This window comes from Cryphonectria parasitica (genome assembly GCF_011745365.1).
Source record: "Cryphonectria parasitica EP155 unplaced genomic scaffold M406scaffold_9, whole genome shotgun sequence".
Taxonomy (NCBI): Eukaryota; Fungi; Ascomycota; class Sordariomycetes; order Diaporthales; family Cryphonectriaceae; genus Cryphonectria; species Cryphonectria parasitica.
This window is the reverse complement of record NW_024468917.1, coordinates 2,312,491-2,327,470: the sequence shown is the minus strand read 5'-3', so window position 1 is coordinate 2,327,470 and position 14,980 is coordinate 2,312,491. Positions and strand designations below refer to the sequence as shown.

Sequence of the window (14,980 nt, the reverse complement as noted above, 5' to 3'; positions counted from 1 at the left end):
TAAATAAAATAGGCGACGCCGTGATGGTCATGGCTATGACCAGGCGTACGTCGTCTAGCAGCCTGTAGGCTGCAGAAAAAAAGCCGTTCCATATCGTCGTATTTCGAGGCCTTGGCTCACGTGAGCCGCGAGATTGAGTTGTATGTTGCCTTTGACCAGGCCGACCAGATTTTCGCTCATATGGTGCTGACTGCTTGGCTGTTGGATGGTTGCTGTCGTCGTGTTCGGCTGTCCCAAGTAGAAGGCCGAGATCGAACAGTCTGACGTGTGAGAGGAATGAACCCAGTCCAAAGTCTAATCGAAGAGAGCTGGCGCCACTGCATAGACATTCGTAGGGGTTAAAAGTAGTGCTGTTGGATGAGGAGTCTCCTGGTAGCGTCATGGTGGACTCGGAAGAGGCTGCTGAGGCTATAGATGTCCCCCCGACCGACGAGGTTGCGGCCGCTGATGTTGTTGTAGACAAGAGTGTGGTAGAGTACTGCGACGAGGTCAACACCGTGACAGATGCGGAAGCAACTGAAGATGAAGATGCCGTGGCGCTAACGACCGTAGTGGCCGTGGTGGCCACAGTGGTGGTGGCGGTGTCGACGGTACTGCTAACAGCACTGGTGGAGCTCGAGTCGGAGCCCGTGCTTGTCGGGGCAGCGGGATCGTCGGACGGGGAGTCCGCGAGTCAACTGGAGTATACGGCAGCGTATTCAACCTCGAGCATGTTCCCATAGCCATCAAGCGTCGAAGAGTTGGGATCGCCAGGCCCTGTAGGATAACTTTAGCCTTGATTCCGACAGCCCTTTCCCCTCTCCCACCCAGAAAGTTAAACTTACACGAGCCGCCGACGGCTAGGTTGATGATCATGTACAGTGGTGAGTGAGCCAACGCACCCCATACAGCCTCGTCACCGATTTCCGCACCCGTCGCCGTGAAATATGTGGTGTTGTCCTTCATGAAGTTGATAGACTCCGTCTCCCAGTCATTGCTCGTCCGGTCGATCGTCACGCTGTAAGTGTGCCAGTTATCGTCCGTGGTCGTGCTGCCTTGATAGCCTGCACTCGTATCTGGGTCACAGATCGCAGCTGTGCAGTGAATTGTGCCGTACGCAGTGTCGATTCCGTTGACCATCTCCATGATGTCGATCTCGCCACATTGTGGCCAACCCGTGCCATGTCTGATACTGTCGCCCAACATCCAGATCGCCGGCCACATCCCCTGGGCATTTGCCGAGGCATCGCCGCCTGTACGTGCAGAGGCCTCGACCCGCATGATGGCCCCGGCCGATGGCGTCCATGTCGTCTTGGTCTCAATGCGCCCAGAGGTCCAGGACCCGGAATTCGATTTCCAGGGCACGAACTGCACAGTACCTCCTCCAGAGAGCTGCAGGTTGGCAGCTGCAGTAGTGTAGCTCTGCACCTCGGCGTTCGTATCGATCGCTATTTGGGAGACGGTCAGAAATCTAGAAGAGATCCTTGGGGGGGTTTTTTTTGGGTTTTTTTTTTTTTGGGGGGGGGGGGGGAGGGATGTTTAAAGCGCCTATCTCTTTCCTGACTCACATGTGGCAATATTCCAAACATCGGTATTTACTGAGTCCCCTGCGTCACCCTCAAAATCTGCAGACCATACGACAGACATTCCAGAGTAGGTAGGGACTGTGCCGGCAGCAACCAGGGCCGGCAGCGCCGCCGCCGCAAGAGCAGATGTCCGTGTACGCATCTTTGACGTGGTTTCGGACAGGGGGATGCTCTGAGGGGGGCGATGTGGTTGTTGTCCTCTTAATATGTGCCAGGGACACAGCACAAAAAGGGAGTGGTCCTGCAAAAACCAGTTGTAGAAAAAGACTGGTCGCGGGGGGGAAGAGTTTGATGAGAAGTCAGGAGAAATTGGTTGGAGTTCGACTTGATAGACTGGCTATCATGGGGCGACGTGCCTCCTGCTGAATTCTTGACCTGAGTTATCGTGAAGAGAAAGAAAGAGGGAGAAAGAAGAGATTTGTAGTCAAAGTCAGGTCCAGCGCGGACGAAGAAAGAGTCAAGGAAGGAAGGAATGGAGCGAGTGTGGAAACGAAAGAATGAAAACGACCGTATATCGGAAGTAATTGCTCAGCAATGCAACCGATACAGCAGCATGAAAGAGAGAATACCAGAACAGAAGTGACTCTACTATTACAGGCAGATCCAAAAAAAACCAGGGAGAAGAAGACATAAAAAAACGTTACCACATGTCGACCCACTAGGATATATATTGTAGGATAGGAGAAACGCAGGGGGTCACCACAGTGGTGGGAGGAATGCCAGCGTGGGAGGACAAGGAGGACCATGTATCACGAAAACCCCTGACCCAGACCTTGCCTTGCCGGGATGCAGTCGTAGTGGCTATGGATGAATATTCCGAACGTCTGGTGGTGGAGCTTTGACGACTGTGGTTCCAGTGCATACACAGCAGGGGTGGGAAGCGCCTGCAGGAAAAAGCCAGAGTGCTAGATACCATGTACATACATGGCAGCCACGACTGCTTGCCAGTGTGCCTGCCCAATGCTCGCTGTACCAAGGTAGCTGGGGGGGAAACTGCGCCTGTGGCATGTCGTGATTGGGAGCCTCAGTAAGTGGGCTCCAAGGCCAGCAAGACCAAACGGTTAACCGGATCGTGCATGGACAAGAGTCAATGAAAACAGGGAATCAAGTCTGGAAGCGCAAACAGAGCCAGAGGTCCACCCCACCTCCAAAAAAAGCAGACTCTTCCCAACCCAAGGCTGTTGCGATGATCTTCCTCTCTGATCTGTGTGCGTGATCGGAGATACAATATGGAGATGCGATGATCTGGGGCACAAAAGAGAAGATCTCAAATATGATCACGTCTGATATCGGAATGCTTCTGGGCGATACTGCAGTACTTTGAAGCCGGATCAATCCAGAGCAGTAGACCAGTGCCACCACATCTTTCCCACTGCATGGGTGCGATATCTGCAGTGACGTGTCTTGCCTGACCGCCTTGGGTTCAGACCGCATACTGGCTGGCACCTCAACAGCCCCATCCTCCACCGTGCATGGCAAGAAGACAGAAGCAAAAGAAAGAGAACGACGACCAAGCGGATAATGATAATGATACTCTGTAGGCGCACGTAAGCTCTATCCATAGGAGGCAGGTAGCCAAGCTAGTCCTGCGAGCCTAGCCTGTACGGTTAGTTATCTCGGTCGGAACTTGATAAAACCGATATTGCATTGTAGATCTTAGTGAGAAAGCATCGCGGCTTTTGAGTGGTGTTGAAGACTTGGCAACCCAACCACAATAGATTGCCGGTTTTTTTCCCCTTCTCTTTTGCTTGTGTAGGGGCCCGTTCTTTCTTTCTTTTTTCAAGAGTAAAGGAAATGGACACCAGGACTCAATCCATGGCAGCAAGAAGCCGCAGAAGCTGAGGCATGCATAAGCTAGAGCTCCAGCCGAGCTCAGTCTTATAAGATCGAGAGAACTTGACCATACCCCACCGAACCCGATCGCACAAGGCTGGCCCTGATTCAACGTTCTAGAGACGGTCAAAGGTGCAAGAGACATGGTTTGACATAGAATTGAAGGTGAAGGAGAGAGGGGAAAGGAAGGAGACAGGGGAGGGCCAAAGTGGATGGAGTCGACATGAGGCTTAGACGTCGAGGACAGAGCACCGTTGTTGCGGCTCGATTGATGAAGGGGACTCACCCCTCGACATTGCTATGGTACCCCCTCAACCTTGCCTCGACGGGACTGGCTCCCCTTCGTGCCGTCTGCCGCTAGGATTTTAAGTTGGTACCTTGCACTAGCCGAGCCATTGCCATTTCTGGCCAGGTGAAACAAGGCAAATTCCCACTCGATACCGCCCAACTCCCAGTCTCTCTCTCCTCTCAATGAAGCGAACTTCATTTTGAGGGAGCCAAGAGGAGAAAGGAGCATTCCAGCACTGCCTCTTTGAGCATCTCCACCGTCTTTATGCTTTGACGTTGACATCTTCCCTGTCACACGAGGAATGGAAATCCAGATGACCATTCCATATTTTGCACGCAGACAGAGCATCGGGTCGACGATAATTTCCGATTTGGCAGGCGCATGCCAAATCTCCTATTTCCTTTCTTGCAAATTCTATATAGTGCTTTGTGAACTGCTTGCGTCTTTTCTGCGCTGGGCATGTTTTATCCTGGCCCTAACGTCGGCCAGCGACGATCATTTGTTTATCGCGAAATCCCTCTCCTGTCTGCCTCTCTCTCTCTCTCTCTATCTCCACTCCAGTCGAGACCCAAGAAGATCGGCACATTGAATTGAATCATCCTTGAACCACTCAACCAAGTTGATCAGATGAACGGGTCCTCGCCAAGACCCGCACACTCTCGGCATAAACTGCAGTTTAATTTGTTTCCTATTTTCAGTGCTGTTCCCCTGTTGGAGGGGAGGGGGGTGGGCTCTTCGCCTCTCATGCTCTCTCTCTCTCTCTCTCTCTCTCTCTTCTCCCCATCTCCTGTTTCCTGCCTATGCATATTCGTACTATAGCACCACTAATACGTAGTCCATAACAGTCTATAGCACCATGTTATGAATCCTATGTACGTATTCTCCAGCGCCGTTGCTGTTTATCAGGTTGTACCCCCACATGCAACTTAGCCCCTGCCCTGCTCAGCCTATGCCCAGCCTAGCCTAACGAGCACTGGTGTTGCATTTTGGGGACCACAAGGAGAAAATCTCAAGCAGCTTGTGAACCCCCTTGTCTCCGACCCTCCCGTAGCGTGAGGCACGAGCCACTGCCTCAGGTGGACCAAATCGTCCTATCTCAGCATCCAATCACCAGATGACCGCCGTTGGGTGTCATCGTTGCTGGCGGTACGGTAGTGCTACCGTATTTGGTACAGCAGTAATACCTGGGGCTACACCTTCGGCCTCATGGCAATGCGCCTAAAGGAACCTGAACCACCAGGCCCAGATCCACTGATCCTGCACCACCTGCTGAGTTGTCAATCTCCATCTTTTCCGATTATTTTTCAAGAAGAAAAACAAGCATGAATGGCCATCCAACTAGCCAGAGCCAGGTTGAGTCGATACCACACATGAGGCGCGCCTGCGACGCCCTTGAAGCGCAGACATTCTTTCGTCTCATTAGCGCCCGGAAGAACATGAGCGAGAGCGTGCCCTGGGACACATCAAATCATGTTGCAACAACTTTGGTTCCATCCCATCTCTGGCGCCCACAATCCACCCTCTCATCGGCCAGAACTTCTTTCACGTTAAAACCATCGGGTCAGTGCCCTGCTGGCTTCCGAATCTGTTCCATGTTTTACCAAACAAAACACCTGGACAGTTCTTTCCGGTCGGATTCGCCTCCACCATGGCCTCACCAGAGAGAAAGACCTGAGTAATCTGAACTGCCACGTCAGAGATGAATGAGCCTGCTCTTCTTCACGCTCGCCAACTTGGTTTGAGGGTGGATGAGCGAGGTTGGGAAGAGGACCGCTCTCGCTACCAACCTATCCCTGGAGTCGGTCACTGACCTCGACGAACACACCGGCATGCTGGCATCCGGACCACTAGAAACCATGTTCCCCTGGACACCTCGCCATTGGTGCCACACTGATCATGGTGTACACACTGGAGTGTGGCAAATTTTTGTACCAAGCTGGTTCTTCTGTCCTCTCATGACACGGGAGCGGTGACTGACACTTGTTCATGCACTCACCCACCCCGCTCTATTGTCTTGTCCGGTCGTACCGGGAACCCCCAGCTGCCAGTTGTGCACTGGAGCCGTACCAATCTTTGGCGCACGCCTGGGCCAGGTTGGTGCTGAAAATATAGCAAGGAAGGAATCATAGCATCGTTCCGCCACCGTGCAACCCTCCAAGAGTCGGCAACCCGTTGGTCGAAATCCATCCCCCTGCGTCTTCAAGTCGCGACAACGGTGGCCACTCATTCCTCACAGAGTTGGAATGGTCAAAAGTTCATGCTTCCTTCATCGGAGTCAGATCCACGCGTCAGAGCGGAATGGCTACTATGGGCCGTGAGGCTCGCCATGCTCTCTTCTGCCACGACAGGAGGGGAGGGCACCGCGGTAGTTTGTAGTTTCGCTCGCGGGTTGACCACCGTTGGACATGTACAGAAGCCAGACGAATGTTGCACTATGCCTACTTGCTCTGGACCGTTACGATTATTCACAATGAGAGCCTGCCTGTGATCGCTCGAGGCTCTGGCCAGTTGATATGAGATACTATTGCTTATTTACACCACCTTGGGCGCCATGACCTCGTTATTGTGACGAGGCTGCCAGCTTCCCAAACAGGAACGCGTGGTTCTAGACGAACCAGCTGACGACATTTGGGCGCGAGGCTGACGCCACAGGTGGTGCAGTATGGGCCCCCTGATTACGTTCTGGATGTGTTCGTCTGCCCTTACCGTCGCGGCTTCAATTTCTATCTTTAAAAGGTCCCTCGTATAATCTCTTTCTTTCCCTCTTCGCGTCCATCTTTGTAACTGAAGTATAGCTGAAATATCCTGCTTTATGTGTCATCTTCAGCATTCCAACGCCTTCCAATGATCTCAGTGTCTCCTGTTGGTATTGCTCTGCAGACAGAGTGTTCGGCCTCGGAACGCACTCGACTTCGTTTATGCTGCGCCCAAACATAGCAATTGCTTCTTCCACTTTTCTCCTCAGGAAAGGACAATATGACAACAATGCCCCTTCGGCGCAACGAGAAAGTGTTCGACCATCACCATCTTCTCGTCCGTCATGTCGGCAGCCAACCGCGCACCGCGGCACTTCCTGAAGAACAGAGCTGTGGCGATGCGGAGCTCCATCATGGAGAGGTGGATGCCAAGACAGAGACGCGTCCCCGCGCCAAAGGGCATAAGGGAAGCCTTCTGTCGCTGGCTGCTTCACGAACCGCCAGCCATCGAACCTTGTTTTTTGTGTCTGGTCAGCACAAGTCATCCCAGCCGATGAGCTGCTGCTGGCAGCTTGGGAAAATGGCCCCTGTCACCATCATCCATCCTCAGAACTTACTCGAGCGGATCTTCAAAGACCTTTGGGTCTCGATGTAGCGTGTACGCCTGCGTGGACACCACAACGCCCGCCGGAATGTACATGCCACAAAGCGTCTGGCCCCCAGCCGGGACATCACGCTGCAGCCCGCTGGGTGCAGGGGTGTACAGACGCAGAGTCTCGTCGATGATGCTGTTCAGCAGCCTGGCATCTACCAGCTCCTCGTGGGTCAACCCTCCGCTGAGCCCCGCGACCTCCTCCTCGAGCGCAGCCCGCAGGTCGGGGCGCTTGAGCACAGACCAGAGGAGGTACGTCAGTGTCAATGCCGTCGTGTCTGCGCCGGCCAGAATGAGGTTGGCCGCCTCGTGGCGCACCGTGTCGTCGGTGAGTTGGCTCTGTTCGGCGCTGTCGGCTTGGACGAGGGCCTGGCCGAAGAGGCTGCGCATGTTTCCAGAAGCGCTGCGCATGTTTTTGATGGCTTGATGATTATTGGAAGTGGTCAGTCTGTCATGCTTACATGATCTGGAATCGCTCACAAGCACAGAAGAAGAAGAAGAAGCAGAAGAGGAAGCAAAGACCAACCTATAGATCCATGGTCGAACACAATGCGATCTGCTTCGAAGAGGCGCTGGATAGATCGAATGGGCAGATACGGGCCGACCCAGTTCAGCAGAGGGAACTCGCCCAGCAGCAAGTTGCAGATGAGCATCCTTTGGAGGGCATCGATAAAAGGCGTTTGCTAGATTCCCACGTCAACATCTCAACTCGAGGTTTCTGCATTATCAAGCAATTGATCTTTCCTCCTCCTCCTTCTCATAGACCAAGGAGCGACTCACCTTGCCAACATCCAACGACGCAAAGTTCTCCCCAAAGCAAAACTGCGCAATAACATCCGTCGCCATGAGCGTCCACCACTTCAGCGCATCCGCCACCCCACCGGCACCACTACCGGCAGCCTCCTCCCGGATCCGCCGCACTGCAAGCTCCCCCCTCTCCCTCACCACACCCTCCATATTCTCCCGCAGGCTCGACAGGCTGAACGGCCGCGCAAATAACTTACGCCGTACGGCATGGCGTGCTGGGTCGCGTAGCGCAAACACGCCGATGCGCGCCGCGAGTTCGGGTCGGCCGGCTGTCACGAGCATCTCGTACCAGGCGGACTTGGTAAAACCGCTGCCGGGCTTGTGGATGGCCTGCGCGGCAGCTGGGTCAGCTATGGAGGCTTCGGAGGGGGTGATGCGGACGATGGGGCCGTATCTAGCGTGGAGGGCGTCGACGTAGTAGATACGGCGGCCTGCGATGATGTGGTATTTGAGCACGAGGTGGGTGAAGGCTGTGTACCATGGTCCAGGTAGGGAGCGGACGGGGCAGGTGAAGGCTGTGAGGAGGGTGCTGCCGATGGCGAGGGTGAGGAAGGAGAGGAGAAGGAGGACGGTGAGTGTAGCAGGTGTCGTGGGGTTGCGCTGCTGGTTTTCCAGCCAGCCAGGCATGTTTTCAGTCCACATGGTGTAACTGTGTATATATGACTTCCTTCAATCTTGTCACTGACAAGGCAGACAACACAGCAACGGCAGTCCACAATATTTCTCTGGTGATAGTCACTTCGAAGCAAACGTTTTCTCTCTCTCTCTCTCTCTCTCTTTGTGGGTTTAGAATGTGATATCATGAATCTAGAGATTCGCGGGGTTTGGGCCACTATAGACGAACGAGAGATGGACAGTGGCGTTCTCAACCTATCATGGTATCATAGTACATATACGCTGGTCCGTCTCAGGTCGTATTAACTTCCCAGTAGGGGTTAGTGTTTAGTTCATATAGTACATTGACGCTATCTTTACTTAAACCTATATGGGTCCATCTGAATTAGGGAGGGACGACAACGCTGTGGCCTGTAAAGCAACTTATGGATTGAGTGTTGTGGTGGTCCCGCGTGATTGGTGGACAATAGAGGCCAGCATCGTGCCAGCCAGCAAGTGTGCTCTGCCTACTTACACACACTTGATTACAGTAATTACAAGGAATTCACCAGCTGGCATCTGCTCTCGCTTTCGACAATCCTTAGCAATTATTTATCTCCAACTAGATTGTATATTTCACAGTAGCACTTGCACTGGTTACCTAAGAAAGAAAGCGGGAATATGTTCTATTCCTTACAACCTCCTTCTCAATGCTGCCAGTGCTTGGATTCAGGCCCTTGCTATGATAACCGATGAGAATTATGAATGCTGGCTCTTTAGTGCTTATGGGTCCCCAGTATAACCACTATTATCCAATAAAGACTATGCCTAGCATGCCGACACCAGAAATCCTTCGATCCAACAGTTCCTGGCTAGGGGTGCTGTACACAGCCTACAATTCATTAATAATGCATGAGTATCACCGCTTTGTAAACATCTCCTTGATCTGTCATACATTGAGCAAACCGTTGTTCGTGATCTCGCAACAGCAGACAGATATCATTCCCAAACCTCCATCTCCTCTCAGCTTCTACAAGTCGCCTATCTCCACTTACCACATAACTACTCACCATGAGTCCCCCTGCTCACCCAACCATCCTCCTAATCCAGGGCTCATTCCAGCGACCCGACGTCTACAGCCCATTCGTCAAACTGCTAGAGTCCCGCGGCTTCGGGGTCGTCCAGCCAGAACTACCCAGCCTCACAGGCCAAGACCAACCCGACTTCCCGCAAAAGACCCTGGCAGACGACAGCGCAGTCATCGAGGCCGCCCTCCAAAGACTCGTCCAGGACGAGGCTAAGAAGGTAGTCGTGGTCATGCACTCCTACGGCGGCCTCGTGGGCGCAGAGGCCGTGCCGGAGGAGCTGACACTGAGCAGCCGTGAGCACCGCGGCCTCCTCGCGGGCGGCGTCGCGCATTTCATCTACGTCGCGGCGTTCGTAATGCCGCCAGGCCAGTCCATCGGCGCCGCGATGAGGGACAGTCCCAACCACACGATCGAGGACGGGCGCATCAGGATGCTAGACCCGCGCGCGCTCATCTACAACGACCTGCCGCCTGAAGAGGCTGCGTCTCTGGTGGACAGGATGACCGTGCAGAGCGCTGGGGTCCTCGATACCGTGCTCACGCGCTGTGCCTACTCTTATGTGCCGTCGACGTATGTGGTCTGCACGGCCGACCCGGCTCTGCCCCCGCCTGTGCAGGAACGGTTTGCCCAGGCTGCTGGTTCGGAGGTGAAGAACATCGCGGCGGGACACTCGCCCATGCTCTCGAAGCCGGAACAGCTGGCGAATATTATTGTGGAGATTTCTGAGGGGGTTTGACGGAAGGGAGTGGCAGCAGTAAGCAGAGATTAATTTCACAGAGAGAAGAAGAAGGATAAAAAGAGGAATGAACTAGGAATGAACCATTACTATTTGAAAGCAGTCTGTCATGGTCTTGTTTATAATTTGTCCACAAACTTTTACAGTCTCCCTTCCAACGACAATGAAAGAAGTTCTTTTTTATTTATTTTTTAAGGTAACAACACTCTGACATGCATTGCTCGGACCCTCTCCCTCAGACATTATGCGCCTCTCCCCTGGCCGGTGTTGTGGTGGGTGTAGCATCTTATCTACTTCTTTGCTCTTCGTTTTCGGATTTCTCTTCTGGTAATGGACTTAGACACGTTCGATTTATCCTTGGAGTTCCCTCCATATGAGTTCTCGTCCTCGGAATTCCTTGTGGCCTCATTGCCTTCAGCATCCGCACCATTGGCCTGGGGGCTCTCTGGAGTAGCCCCAGAAGCATCTTTAGCAGTGCCGTTGCCGGATTGTAACATTTGGTTCGTGATAACCACAATGGTAGATTCGCTTCCCTGAGGGGCAAAGCTCTGTGGAGAGCTGGGAGCACTGTGCAGACCGTCGTTGATGTATGCGTCGATCTGGTTATTGTTCTTGACGGCGTCCTCATGAGTGCAGTCAGAGACGAGACATCCAAACTCCCTGATCGCATCATCATAGTCAGATCCGGCACCCTTGTGCTGAGGTGCCGATAGATGCTGCCTCGCCTCGAGGAGAGGGTCATCCAGCCAGCGTAGATGGCACGGGTCACAGGAGAAGATGTACCACGCTCCCGAACCGTCAGGCCATTCAATCAGCTTCTGCTTCTGCTTGACGTTGTTGCAGCATGTATCATTATATACCTCATAGAAGGTGATCGTGGTTCGACTCTTTGTTGCGGTTCGCTCATCCGCGCTGGAACTGGGACCTTGAGGGCCTGGCGTACTAGTGCCTTTTGTCCTGGGTTGCTTGCCTGGAGCCTTTGGTGATGACATGGGTGCTTGGATGTTGGTTTCAATGAGCGAGACCGAGTCTTCATCGCCCAGCTCCTCAGGTGGTGCGAGGCCTTCTCTATCATTGAGTTCAACGTCCACGCTGAGCGTAGGGACTTGGTTCTGACCTTCATTCTGGCCGTCGCTGGTCTCGAGAGTCTGCGGGTTCGCTTCTTGATGAGGCTGCAAGTGAATCTCAACCGTCAGCCACACATCTCACCATCAAGAGCTGTATATATGTATATCTGTATATGTAGCAATTTCGATACTGACCATCGTTGAAGGACGGTCCAAGTCTCGGAACCATTCGTCATCAGACTGTCGATCTACAGATGTTTCTTGACGGGGAGACCTGGGCCTCTGTGAACCAATCGATGAGCGCCGTAGCTTCTTGGCGTTGTCTCTCGAGTCATCTCCTTGACATTCATGCCCACGTTTCTGAGGGGACGCTTCGGACGCGTCAGGATGCGTTTCCTCAGAGGAGGGTGTCAGTCGCATATGAGATTCTGGTAACTGTTTCAAGTCAGTATCCCTGATTGATTCACCTGTCTTGCCCTCCTCCCCTTCTTTATCCCAGATTGACTAGCAGTACGACCAAAAGAAAACAGTCTACATGCCTTCCACTTCTCCTGTGCCCGGTAATGTGCATCTAGGCACCTCTTATACTCTGCTTCGGTTGCAGTCCTTGTGTCATGGCGTTTTTGCTCTAAGTCAGCCGCTTCCTTCTGAATATTTTTGCGAGTGGATTGAGCTAAGTCCAGTAAGCGGTTGATCTCCTTCTCCGATGTTTTGTTACAGCCCTTGGTCCAGGTGTAGCAGCTATATGTACGGTTGGAAGGAATATTCGAACAGAGAGTTCGAATATTGGCTGATCTTTTGATCTATGTAGTACAGTGGCACCTTCCACCACCGCTCATTACAAGGAGCTACAGAGGCTCGAGATCCCCTCACTGGCAATCTTCGCCTTTCTTGAGCGAGAAGGAAGTAGTCATATACTATGGTACCTCCTCGATGGTATCTTGTCACTCAAATACTAGTGGGTCGCTGCGAAAGAAGCTCCACAGAACCTGCCTGGGATGACCAATATTACCCATCTAACCATAGTACATTGGTCCACGTTGCTGTGTAGGGACTACCAGCTTTAACGGAAAAGGAATTTCCCAAAGCTATTGGCTCTAAAGACAAGAAACTCATTGCAGATGCCATCATGCCATGATTTTCACATGCTGTAATGGCTAAGCAAGGGAGAAAAAGTACCTCTAGCTCGCATCATCAACAAGTGTGTCCTTCACCCTCCAGCCTCTCGATATTGCTTCATTCTGGGAAAGGCTACAAAGTTTCCCCGGCTTGCTCATTATGTTACAAGGGCTCTAGTGGAGGGCTTGGAAGTAGCTTCAGTTTCAACGATAATTGCTAAGGGAGTCTAAGGAGTGCTTGAGGTTTTTCTTTTTCCTTCTGTCCGGTCGTCCTGACCTCGCCTTCTTATAGACGGCGAGGGTTACATTGGTAGTGATGCCTTGACGCCCAACTGCTCTAGGTCCCTGCACGTTGGTCGACGTGTTCACGAAGGATCGTAGCCAACTTATCGTTGCTGAGATAGTGTTGACCCGCCCGGGCGCTTAACCCGGGTGCCGTCCTGCTGGACGCACCCCAGCCGTGTAACACATTACTTTTTATTTTACCCATACAGCAATCATGCATGACTAGCTCTTTTCTTTACTATCACAGATGTACTGGAGCGTTCCATAGATGCAGCTCCTCTGACCCTTTCTTGGATAATGTTGTTTCCCTAGAGCTGTCGGTGCAAGGATGGAGGGGAGGGGAGGAGTTCGGGAGGAGGTCTACAGCAGAAGCTAGAGGGCCTTCCTCGGGGTCCCTGAGCAGCAGCAGTAAGTCATAAATAAAAATACGCGAGGAGGGAGCAGACACAGCAAGGACACAAAGTCACCCTCCCATTTCTCCCACTCCGCCTATGGTGATTCATACCAACAGTCTAGATCCAAAGAAAACGGTCTATGATATGAGCTCCTCTCTTACACTCATGATATACTGCCCGCTATCACATTCGCCATGAGTTCATGATTGTCCGAGTAGTCAATCACGATGTCCACCACGCAGACCCCCTTGTATGCCAATGCCTCCTTCATCACACTCTCAATCTCTTCGGATGAGGTTGCCCTTAGACCCTTTGCCCCGAAGGCCTCTGCGTACTTGACAAAATCCACACCGCCCAGGTCGACGCCTGCACTCCGACCATACTTGTCAACCTCCTGGAACTCGACCATGTTATACTTGCCGTCGTTCCATATGAAGTGTGTGATATTGCAGCCCTGCTGCACGGCTGTTACCAGCTCCTGTCCGCTAAACAGAAAGCCGCCGTCGCCGCTTACGCTTACTACCTTCTGCTCGGGGCCGTGGACCAATGATGCGCCGATGGCCCACGGCAGGGCGACACCTAGTGTCTGCTGCGCGTTGCTGACCAGGAATGTCTTTGGTGCGTACGAGTAAAAGAAGCGAGAGAGCCATATGTATAGACTTCCCACGTCGCTGGTCACGGTTGTGCTAGTGGTAATCATTCCCTGTAGCAACCTGATGAAGTGGAGAGGATGTACAGGGCCCTTCGGATTGACGGTTCCCTGGGCTTTCGCGCCGGTCTCCCACTCGTGGAAGGTCTTGTAGATAGACTGGCCAACTTGGGTGTCTTGGGGGCGCGTTACCGTGGTGACTCTGTCGGTAAGCGCGGCCAGGTTGTCAGCCATTGAGCCGATAAGCTCCAGCTTGGGGCTGTAGGACACGCTCATAGCGGCCTGGTTAGTGTCCATGTGAATAATGGGCAAGCTATGTCCCTCGATATTCCACTGGTTGGCGTCGTATTCTGCCTGGTCGTACCCCACAGTGATCACAAGGTCCGAGTGCCTGATCATCTGGTCGCCCGGCTGGTTGCGGAAGAGCCCAATACGTCCGTAGAAGAGATGAACCAGTTCCTGAGAGATGGCACCCGCTGCCTGGAAGGTCTCTACGACTGGGATGGGGTATTTTCTTAGAAATCCATGGACTGCATCGACCACGTTCTGATCTGCACCTCGCATGCCCAGAAAGAGCACTGGGAACTTGGCCTGGCTGATCAGCTTAGCCGCTTCAGCCAGGGCTGCTTCGGAGGATGGTCCATACGCAGGCGGGATAAACGCGTGAGCCGGCGCAGCAGGCATCGAGGACTTGTGGCCTGCCGTCATGATATCGATTGGCAGGCTCACAACAGTAGCTCCCTGCGGGATGGCAGCAGCCACGCGGAAGGCATCTAGCATGATTTCCGACACCTGGTCCTCGACCACGGCAGCGGTGACCTTCTTGGTGACGGGCCTCAACAGGGCGACAGCCTGCAGGCTCTGGTGGGTGCGCTTCGCAGCCTGCGACCGCTGGACACTGCCCACGATGGCGACCACGGGAGCTCCCTCGTCGTTGGCCGTCACCAGGCCCGTGACAAGGTTGCTCGTGCCAGGACCTGAGGTCGCAATGCAGACCCCTGGCCGACCTGTAATCTTGCCAATGGCCCCTGCGATGAAGGCTGCATTCTGCTCATGGCGGCAGACGATAAGTTTGATCTCGGGATGGTCGACGAGGGCGTTGAAGACCGAGTCGATCTTTGCTCCAGGAACTCCAAAAACGTATTTGACCCCGGCAGCCCGCAGAGAGTCGATCACGATGTCCACGGTTTCCACTTCTGAGGACAT

The 14,980-nt window shown here is 53.2% G+C and overlaps 5 protein-coding genes across 5 annotated transcripts; 1 reads left to right on the top strand and 4 right to left on the bottom strand.

Annotated features, from left to right (window-relative positions):
* Positions 1 to 673: 673 nt before the first annotated feature.
* Positions 674 to 1,707, bottom strand: M406DRAFT_47283 (family 16 glycoside hydrolase; the record flags this gene model as incomplete). Its single annotated transcript, XM_040924327.1, has 3 exons — positions 674 to 756; positions 825 to 1,427; positions 1,548 to 1,707. 3 exons carry the CDS (start codon positions 1,705 to 1,707, stop codon positions 674 to 676), a joined length of 846 nt encoding a protein of 281 aa, XP_040772047.1.
* A 4,941-nt stretch (positions 1,708 to 6,648) lies between these two features.
* M406DRAFT_334680 (cytochrome P450) lies at positions 6,649 to 8,484 on the bottom strand (the record flags this gene model as incomplete). The annotated part of the gene is made up of 4 exons (XM_040920966.1): positions 6,649 to 6,868; positions 7,001 to 7,457; positions 7,562 to 7,718; positions 7,816 to 8,484. The coding sequence occupies 4 exons, from the start codon at positions 8,482 to 8,484 to the stop codon at positions 6,649 to 6,651; spliced, it is 1,503 nt and encodes a 500-aa protein (XP_040772046.1).
* A 1,023-nt stretch (positions 8,485 to 9,507) lies between these two features.
* On the top strand, positions 9,508 to 10,260 carry M406DRAFT_268342 (alpha/beta-hydrolase; the record flags this gene model as incomplete). Its single annotated transcript, XM_040917929.1, has 1 exon — positions 9,508 to 10,260. The coding sequence occupies one exon, from the start codon at positions 9,508 to 9,510 to the stop codon at positions 10,258 to 10,260; it is 753 nt and encodes a 250-aa protein (XP_040772045.1).
* Positions 10,261 to 10,550: 290 nt separating this feature from the next.
* On the bottom strand, positions 10,551 to 11,525 carry M406DRAFT_334678 (uncharacterized protein; the record flags this gene model as incomplete). The annotated part of the gene is made up of 3 exons (XM_040920965.1): positions 10,551 to 11,432; positions 11,470 to 11,478; positions 11,523 to 11,525. 3 exons carry the CDS (start codon positions 11,523 to 11,525, stop codon positions 10,551 to 10,553), a joined length of 894 nt encoding a protein of 297 aa, XP_040772044.1.
* A 1,656-nt stretch (positions 11,526 to 13,181) lies between these two features.
* Positions 13,182 to 14,980, bottom strand: M406DRAFT_348405 (acetolactate synthase; the record flags this gene model as incomplete). Its single annotated transcript, XM_040922386.1, has 1 exon — positions 13,182 to 14,980. One exon carries the CDS (start codon positions 14,978 to 14,980, stop codon positions 13,289 to 13,291), a length of 1,692 nt encoding a protein of 563 aa, XP_040772043.1. The 3' UTR covers positions 13,182 to 13,288.